Below are 10,000 nucleotides of genomic sequence, written 5' to 3'. Positions count from 1 at the left end.
ATGCAAATAAATAAATATTCTTGCATGTCACAGAGTATACTCTTAATATGCATATGTCTGTTTCTATAGCTTTCTAAACTATATTTGTCCTGATGAATTTTTTTTAACAGATGGCAAGAATATAATATAAGTTTATTTACTGTACTTACACATAAATGGCTCTACAAGTGCTTAATCACCTACCTATCTCACCTGTTTACCCCTTTTCCTTGACTTTTGGAAAGGGTCTTTAGTATTATTTCCTTGTCTTAAAAGTTACCAAGATTTTAATAACAATTTAATAATCATAACATTAATAACAATAACAACAGTATTGATATCAACTGTATTAAAAAAGAAAAACACATTTTCCCACCAATTCAAGGAATAGGGAAATCAGGATCAGTCACAAGGGCCTACTGATTGACTTCTTGCCAGCTGAGCACATGTGAAGCCATCTGTATGTAACAAAATTCACAAAAAACTACAGGGGACAGAACATAAATCCGTGGTGGTTGGGTTAACTAAACAAAATAATGACTATATCACAACTTTTGTCAAGAGCATATTTTACCCCACAACACAAACACAACAAAATATAATCATATAACAGCCTTTTCAAACAAATAATACTAATTTCTAATTTGCTTTGTGCCTTGTCTTACATTATAAATAAACGACATGAGTTCATATAAAAGAAAATCAAAACTCACAATACAAACTTAAATTCTTCTGAAATGAAAACAAGGCCGTTTCATATGAAATTACAAACTGAAACACAGTCTGTTGAACAAACCATTCTATAAGAAAATTGTTTTTGGCTTCAGTGCACTTACAGTTTTCTTACTGATAAAAGGCATATTCCAACTTTTACTTCCTTGATTTGAATAAATTTGATGGAAGGTTAAAAATATAATTTTATTCATCATTCAGCTGTTTTACAAGTGTATCATGAAAAAATTGTCATAAACAATATAGTAATACAATATAAATATCAACAAACAAAAATTCAGATTATATCTTTTTTCTAGAAAGACCGTTGCATTGCAATGTATTTAGAGATACCTGCCATTACAAAGAAAGTATCTGTTCCTTAATCAATCACTAAGATAGGTTGACCTTCAAAAATTTCTATGTTACTACTAACTAAACAAAAAAAATATCTGACTGATACAATGGGACAGTATATACAAGAGAAGCAGCTTTTATTCTTTTATTGGATTCTCTTCTCATGGTCTGCATTCTACAGAGTGCACCACAATAACTAAACCTAATATATATTTTAAATCTTTATCCTCTCTACTGATTCAGAATTCTTACTCTACAATATGAGGTAAATGGATCAGAAAGCCTGCTTCTTCCATTCCATTTTCCAGTCAGTGCAATGTATGATGCAACATTTTTGGTACCTAGAAATCCTGACTAATTTCTGGGAAGGTATTGCTTAATTCTATGTACATATGAGATTTGCACTTACACACACAAACACACAGGGAAGGAAACACAGATACACACACATACACACACAATACATTATATATATACATACATATCCGCAATGACACACATCCTATCTGGTAAAAAAATTCACTTAAATACATCCATCATCTCTTGCATAACTTTTTCCAACTATGACACAATCAACAATAATCTTCCCTCGCTTGCATACACAGAAATGGAAGACACTCGTACAGCAAGCCTAGTCTAAGCATACCCTCTCCCATACTAATAATTACAACAATGATAATAATATAAAACAACAACAGTGGAAAGAACAGAAATAAGATGATGACGATGACAGTAAAGGAAGTAACTGATATCTACAAAGAAAAAAATAATAAAGGGTCCACAAAAAATCTGGAGAGGCAACAATGACAATGGAACGCAAGTGCAATCACCAGTGCTTGTAGCCAGGTGAGCTGCTGTATGAGAAGCTGTGCGACTTGGAGCACTCTGAGGAGCGTGGAGAGATAATGGTATCAAGGCCCTCATCATCGAGCTCCATCTCCAAGCTGTCCTTGGCCTCCTCCTCAGGCAGCCCGTCAAACTCACGGAAGTGGTTCACGATGTAAGTTTTGGATCTGGAGGAATGGAATAAATACTGATAAAGTGGAGATGAAAAACAGGAGAAGAAATTTAAGTGGAAGAAGAGGATGGGGAAAAAGAACTCTGGAAGGCTGTCAGACTTAGAGAACTGATTCACAATAGAGGTCCTGGATGGTGAGTGATTGAAGTCTTGCAGATGAAATGGAGATGGAGAAGGATATGGAAGTAAACACAAAAGGAAAGAAGTATAATAATCTGACAAAAAAATATATATATTTTTAAAAACAATAATATTATAACGATGCAGTAGTTTCATAGGCCATAGAGGTCTTGAACCTGGCAGGAAAAATATAAACAAAATGGACAATGACAGCCCATCGTAGGAGAAATACGAGATAGAAAAGCACAAGATTATAAATATCTCAAGAATAGAGATGGAAATGAACAAAAATAATAACAGTAATAGATATGATACTTGAAAGAAACATCAGCAGCTTGCTGAGCTTCTAAAAGTGAAAGCAATGTTTATCTTGCATCTGGGAGGATTAACAGGAGAGAGGAAGAAGTAATTTTACTTCTGAAGAAACTAATTTAGACATGGGAAGAAAGAAGATAAATAGGAAACATATCATAGTAATATTACTAACTATAACAAGAAAATGAAATCTAGGGGTGGGAGAGGAGAGGAGAGAATTTGAGTATTGATATCACATGGTAAAATACATATGTGAAGGTGGATAACAAGTAGATAGAGAGGAGGAAGAACAAGGTATAACAGATAAAAAAAAAACATGAGACAAGGACAAAGGAAGAAAAGAGCAAATACAAAAAATGGAGATGGAGAAAGAGCAACAATAAAGATAACACAGAATAACAATAACAATAACAATAACTAATAATAAAAAATATTATTAATAATAATAGAAATAGCAATAACAACTAAAACTAAAACAAACTAAAACTAAAACTAAAACTAAAAACAATAACAATAATAAAAGAGAAAAATAATAAAAGAGATAAGAACAAGAAAAACAAGAAGTGGAAGAAAGACACCGAAACACATAAAGCATAATATGAAAACAAGGAGGAGAAAAGCAAAAACAGCAGAAGAAGAAGAAGAAGAAGAAGAAGAAGAAGAAGAAGAGAAGAAGAAGAAGAAGAAGAAGAAGAAGAAGAAGAAGAAAAAAGAAGAAGAAGAAGAAGAAGAAGAAAATATATATATAAAAATATATATATAAATAAAAGATTAACCATAACAGTACTCAAGTCCACACAGACCCTCACAGCTTCTTTCTCACCTTTGCAGCAGGTAGGGATCGAAGGGGAAGAACATATCAAGCGTCGTGGAGTAGGCTTGCCTGCTGCCGTTTATATGGGCCGAGGGGATGTTCATGCGCTTGTTGTTCTCCAAGATGGTGTAGCAATAAGCGAGCTGGAAGCGGCGTGTCACAGTGGCGAAGTTGCTGACTATAGGGGGAGCACACACCTTGAGGGGATTGAGTTGGCTGTGCACGAGACGCTCCAGGTTCAGGCTACGTGCCATCTCCAGCTCTGGGGGGGTGAGAAGGGTACAAAGGGGTAAGGCAGGGTGAAGGGAGTTAGAAATGGGTGAAACAAGATAAAAAAAAAAAATTGTCAGATAATGAGAACAGCTATGAGAGTTGGAAATGTACTAAATTATTAAGCTTTGATTATATTATTATTACCTTGGCTAGAATTAACAATTATAATAAAATGTGCTGTTACTATCATTTCAGCTAGTAGTAATAATTATAGAAAAAAAAAAAAAAGTTAATAAAAATAGAATATATATAAATATAATAAAATATAATATATAAAAATAAATATAATATATAATAATATATATATAAATGTTATATATGTATGTATATATGTATGTATATATATGTATATATGTATGTATATATGTATGTATATATGTATGTATATATGTATGTATATATGTATGTATATATATGTATATATGTATGTATGTATATATATGTATGTATGTATGTATGTGTGTGTGTGTGTGTGTGTGTGTGTGTGTGTGTTGTGTGTGGTGTGTGTATGTATGTGTATGGTGTGTGTGTTTTTGTGTGTGTGTGTGTGTGTGTGTGTGTGTGTGTGTGTGTGTGTGTGTGTTTTAACAAAGAGAAAAGAAATTGGCATTGGTCAAAAAGAAAAAATTAAGATTGAATTAACCAATACAGAAACTAGCTAACAAATCAAAACACACAAAAGGGGAAAACAATATCTGTAACACAGAAAGAGAATACATTTATGCATGTATACACATAAAAAATATTTTCTTAAAAATAAAAGACAAGAAGACTCACTCTTGGGTCCTTCTGTGTATTCTCTGTACCTAAAGGTGAAGACATAGAAGACCGTCTGGCAGGCATAGTAGAAAGGACTATGCAGAAGGAAGTCTTCATAATTGGTTGATGTGCGTTCCTGTATGGGTAAGAATTCAGCTTTAACTCATACCATTATAATCTACACAATGTTCCACATATATTCAGCATCAGAAGGAAAACAACAAGACTAGAGGCAAAACTACAACCAATATCTTCATCAGCTCCAACCATGTGGTCTGGCCTGGTTCCTTTTGTGCACGATACAGACAGACAAGGGAAAATAAAACAGCATAAGTATGTGCTCTAACCTGGTTCTCAAGGTAGGAGTGGCACCAGTTGCAGATGAGCTCAAGGCAAGAGTGGACGTGGCTGAATGGTATGAACTTGCCCCTAGCCAAGAGACTACCAATGTAGGCCATGGCATTTCTGCGTGTATCCCTGGAGCAGTTGGGGTCCTCAAACTTGCGCATCCGCAAGAACTCCAAGAAGCTAGTCATGAGGCCTGGCCGCAGAGCCAGTATGTAGAACACCAGGAACTGTACATGGGATGAAGCCTGTGTGCACAGGATGAGGCGCGCAAAGGCCTCTCGCAGGTCCATGTAGAGCAACTTTAGGGCCTCCAGATTGTGGCGTTCGCTCCCACACTCACACCCAACTGTTCGCTGTTCATCTACATCACTTGCCCGTGCTGTTCCTGCACGACACCCACTCACATCATCATGGGGCAGCCCCTCTGGTGAACTATCCAACCGATCACGGCCAATCTGCTTTGGAATGCGTGGTCTGGGAACACCATGGCATGTGTCATGGACATACTGTAGCATGAGTGTCATAAGTACATCCAATGTGTTTCCCTCCTTGTGCGTCATGGCCAGGGGGGGGTCCTCTGTGAATTCCAATACTTCCTTCACCACAGGAGCTGTAACAGTCTTCTCTCGCCCATCGTCCACTTCCTACAAAGGGAAAGACAGGTGTGAAGGGTTTGAGGCAGGTGAAAAAAAGTTGAAGAAAGTTGGACGGTAGAAAGAGTGAAGAAAAGGTTGAATGAGCAATGAGCAAAAAGGTAGGAGGAGAAGAGTGAGAAAAAGAGAAAGACAATAAGATGAGAGAGAATTTTTCACACATAATTATTGCCACAAATCTTAACAACACATAATATGCACAGTTAAACTTAAGAAGCTCTCCTGATCTTTACCATATGGAAAAGGTCTTCCTCATCACTGGATTCCTCTTCATCCAAGTCATCTTCATCATCATCCATCACAAGTTCTGAACGAGGGGTGTTGACATCAATGGTCACCATGCTAAAAAAGGTAAAATTTGTGAATGAATTATAAGACTTAATGATGTTTCCAAACTGTGTCTAGGTGCTCGTCAAATGAATTACGAGTTGAAATACGTAGATCAATTTGTAGATAACAAAAATACCTTGTAGATTTTAAGTAAGATAGCCTGCCATGGTCAAGATACACCCCGTATCTCTTACAACAGCAACAGACATCAGAGGAAAGGGTCATGTGAGAGTAATCTCCAATGGAAACTCTAGTGAAGGCTCGTTTGTGTGGTGATAAACATCAGTGACCTTTACCTAGCATTAGTGTTTCTGTTAAGTTTTTCCCTATAAAAGAAAATCAACTTGAAACATGTTCCCCATGTTATTTCTTTAACAGTATAATTACCTTGGCTTTACCTTCAGCAGAGGTATGCTGCTACTACAACTACTACACAATACTGGGTTCACACTAACTGCAACTCAGTACCAAATCTGCTTATCAGACTAACAAAAATGTATCATCTGATATTCAAATAATTGAGGTCCCTGTACCTGTCCCACTCCCTGTCTCACTTTCTGAAACTTACTTTGAAATGATGACTTCCAAGAGAGGCAGTCGGAGGTGTGGCAGATAGCTGGCAAGAAGTAACAGGTTGTATGTGTAAACTGCATGCTGATGGACATGCCGTTTGAAGTAGGGCATGCATTTTCGGGCCAAAACTAGTAGATTGTCTCTGCTTCTGCAAATTCCAAAGGAGAGGAAAGACAAATTTAAAACACCATGTAAAATAAGTTATATTAATTCTATACAATTTTTACCTACATAAAGAGCTTAATAATTTCATTTGAAACTTTTTTGTTCAATTAATGAAAGTAAAAAAAAAAATTAGCATAATTTTAAGCCATTTTACATGGTATCAACCAACTTCTGAACACCAGAGGATAAAATCTGAGAGCAATATGATCTTACAATGGAACATGCGAGTGTATAGCAACAATGGTGTTCAAAATGCGCAGGTTGCTTGCTTCCTCTTCCTCTGTCAAAGCACCTGCTGATACCAAGAGTTCCTCATTCTTCTCATCCACATCTGCAAGTAGTGACAACCAGATTCAAAAGGAGGAAATGGAGGAAAATGTTAGAAGCATCACTCAATATATACATTCACACTCATACCTTAAACTGGTTCAAGAAAAATATTTGATTATCTAATGCAATGATCGTACTATCAAATATACTCTAACCTATAACTGCTGTACATTTCTTCACAAAGTATCAGATTGCGATATGTGTTTTTAGACAACAATTTCAAATGACACTCACAAATGACTTACACACTGGATTTTTTCACATATGTAACATTTCCAATCCAACATCATTACTTACATCTATATCGGTTGTTCTAGTATAAAGACACTGCCAACTGTACTCAATAAAGGCTCTCCACAGCTTACAGATAACATTATGTATCCAAAATAACTTTCACTTGCCTGAGCCCATACCACCTATCTTCCTTAAATTATTTGCTCTTTGTTTCCTTCATAATACCTGTTCTTTTACTTAACTGGACACCATTAATCAACAAAAATTCAAAACTTCATCCACAAACTTAAATTACAATCTAATACATAACTGACACTTTTTCACTTTAGCCAACAACAGCAGTACAACTAATAGATGATGTTAGTCTCACCTGGAATTAGAAAGGTGAATAGCTGCTTGAGTACTATATATGCGTAATAATTATGAGCCATCACTAGTGTTAAAATGAAACTCTCCACAGCTGGCGCTAGTTCTGCCGAATTGTACCACGGAATTTTCTGCAAGAGAGAGAAATCTTATAAATTTGAAGACAGAGAAGAGTGGATATTTTAACTCTCAATACCTCTAGAATTGATTCTTAGGAATGCGTATTCAATCTCATCTATTTTTTTTTTTTTTCTTCTTCTTTCTTTCTTTCTTTTCTTTTCTCTACTTTTCTTACAACACCCAAAGTATAAGAATAATCAAAAAGCAAAAATTGGCTCTACTCACCAAGAACTCCATTACAACCTTGTCTGCCTTCCTGTCAAGCAGTGAGACACATTCCGTCATTTGTGACAACCACAAGAGTTTCTCCTCTAGTGACTCAGAGGTTTTTAGCTTGAGGAATGCATTGACATAGATTGATTGATCGCCTGTCTCTCTATAACTCAGAATGGTCGAACGCACAGAGTCTGGTTTATTCAAGATCACTCTTTCAATGGGTTCTGAGGCCCGTGAGTGGGAAGGAGGCTTCTTGATAACTGACGTGAGGGGCATTGTGTCTCCTGTGTTGTAACAGCTGCAAAGAAAAAAAAAATTGGAATGAGGAAAGGAAAAATCTGATAAGTTATATAGACAATAAAAGACACATATAATATTCAGAAATGTGTCCTTAGAGCAATATAACAGAAGCCATGGAGGGCCCTGAACCCAGCCTCATCAACTTGGTGGTTCAGAGAGTGCTGTTGGGCTAAACAAGATGAAGAGTTCCAAACAGAGCATAACACTGTGTTCACAAGTACATGAGACATTTCCAGTCAGAGGTATCATGTAAATATATTTTAGACCAAAAAATATCACAGAAAACACTGCTCACAGTCCACTCGTGCTCCTGATTTTCAACTCTTTCTTGGTGTGCATACTGAGATGAAGACACTGTTTCCCAGGGGATGATGGGCCCCCATCAGCCCTCCCTCTTCAGGCATACCCAGTCATGGCAACTAAGATTGTTGAATAAATTTTATGAAGTAGAGAAGTGCCCTATATCCTTATAAAGAAGGACAGGTGGCATAATATTATATCCAGGACCTTTTCCCACCTGAGACAGTTGCCTCATTAGCTTCTACCTGTTCTTTTGGGGTTAACAACAGTAGTGTTTTACATTATCTCAATATAATTTTGTGTATATAAAAGGAAAACATATTAAGTTTTACTGATTGCATTGGACATGGCTTAGATGAAGCCTTGTGAGGATTAAAACCCAAGAGAGAAGCATGCCTATGATGTTGGTAAATATGTGTAGTATTTCATACTCCTTGGATAATTTCAGATACTGTCAACAATACAACACTAATGTATTCCATGCATGGACTGTGTGTTACTTGAACATTATTATTCTGAGAGTGGCAGGTTCTTTTTCTTCAGAAACTTCCTCCTTTCAGCTAACACTATGCTTATGTAATTCACATTAGATCTGTATAGAAACACTTAAACACTCCCATACAGATGGGTATTTGCCATTCACAACAATAATAATGCTCGGCACATCTTCTGATCGTAATCTGATACGAATTAAGAATATCAGATCAATAATGTTATTAATGAACTGACTAGAAAGTAATTCATGTTACCAGTATAATTATCACTTTACATGATGATTCTCAAAAAAGGGTCCAGTATTTGTTACCAAGAGTGACACACACTGTCCAGAGATGAAGTCCCAAAACCAGGGTATCATGCAAATCCAAAATCCAAACCTAACCTTTCCTACCTTCTATCTATTACCTAGTATGGGGGGGTGGGGCAAGCCCACCCCTGTGCCCCCATTGGTTAATGTTACTGAGAGTAACACACAAAGATAGAGGGAAGTGGAGATTCTCATCTTATAGAGGATAAGAAATAGTGTAATAAACAACACAGGTACAGCTGCAACAACCTTTACTGTGAAATGACGAAAATATCCGCTGCATGACACTGCTCAGAGACAAAGTCCACAACACCCTCATACAGCCAGAGTTCTTAGAGTTACGTTTTCTCTAATTTGGCACAAACTACTAATAAGGGGGGGAGATAGGGGGATTGCCCCCCCCCCGTCTAGGGAATATATAGAAGGTAGGAAAGGTTGGGTTTGGAATTTTGGGTTCACATGATAGCCTGGTTTTTGGACTTTGTTTCTGGAGGGTGCATAGATATCAGTAACAAATACACCGCCTTTATTAGCACTTTGTGCCAAGTTACAAAAAATGGACAGTAAGAACTCTGGCTGTGTGAGGGTGATGTAGACTTTGTCTCTGAACAGTGATATGCAGAGGACATTTTTGTCATTTTGCATAAATCATAAGACCCGAGCAGATGTACCTGTGTACATTTATAAGATGGCAGTGTCCATTTTCCTCTATCTATGTAAGTCACTCTCAGTAACATTAACCAAGGGTCCACATGCACAAAGGAAACTATAGAAAATAGGAAAAACACAGAAAAAATATTTAGATGGTCACATCTCCGCCTTGTGATACCATATACTTTCAGACCATTTGTGCATTAAATACCATACAAAGAACAGTACCAAAACCTGTACCATAAAACATATGTATCTTCATA

The 10,000-nt window shown here is 36.5% G+C and overlaps 1 protein-coding gene across 1 annotated transcript in view; it reads right to left on the bottom strand.

The window, feature by feature from the left end:
• Window positions 1-1,177: 1,177 nt before the first annotated feature.
• The window catches only part of LOC119574224 (RNA polymerase I-specific transcription initiation factor RRN3-like), a 9,175-nt gene continuing 352 nt past the window's right edge, over window positions 1,178-10,000 (bottom strand). Inside the window, exons 2-10 of the mRNA XM_037921374.1 lie at window positions 7,691-7,979; window positions 7,350-7,476; window positions 6,629-6,746; window positions 6,246-6,398; window positions 5,581-5,689; window positions 4,694-5,338; window positions 4,365-4,482; window positions 3,324-3,576; window positions 1,178-2,060 (exon numbers count right to left, since the gene is read on the bottom strand). Coding sequence (XP_037777302.1) covers window positions 1,874-2,060; window positions 3,324-3,576; window positions 4,365-4,482; window positions 4,694-5,338; window positions 5,581-5,689; window positions 6,246-6,398; window positions 6,629-6,746; window positions 7,350-7,476; window positions 7,691-7,957 — 1,977 coding nt within the window. The 5' untranslated portion in view covers window positions 7,958-7,979 and the 3' untranslated portion in view covers window positions 1,178-1,873. The remainder of the gene's footprint in view (window positions 2,061-3,323; window positions 3,577-4,364; window positions 4,483-4,693; window positions 5,339-5,580; window positions 5,690-6,245; window positions 6,399-6,628; window positions 6,747-7,349; window positions 7,477-7,690; window positions 7,980-10,000) is intronic.

Source organism: Penaeus monodon, chromosome 6 (assembly GCF_015228065.2).
Source record: "Penaeus monodon isolate SGIC_2016 chromosome 6, NSTDA_Pmon_1, whole genome shotgun sequence".
NCBI classification, from domain to species: Eukaryota; Metazoa; Arthropoda; class Malacostraca; order Decapoda; family Penaeidae; genus Penaeus; species Penaeus monodon.
This window is presented reverse-complemented; position numbering and strand designations above follow the sequence as displayed.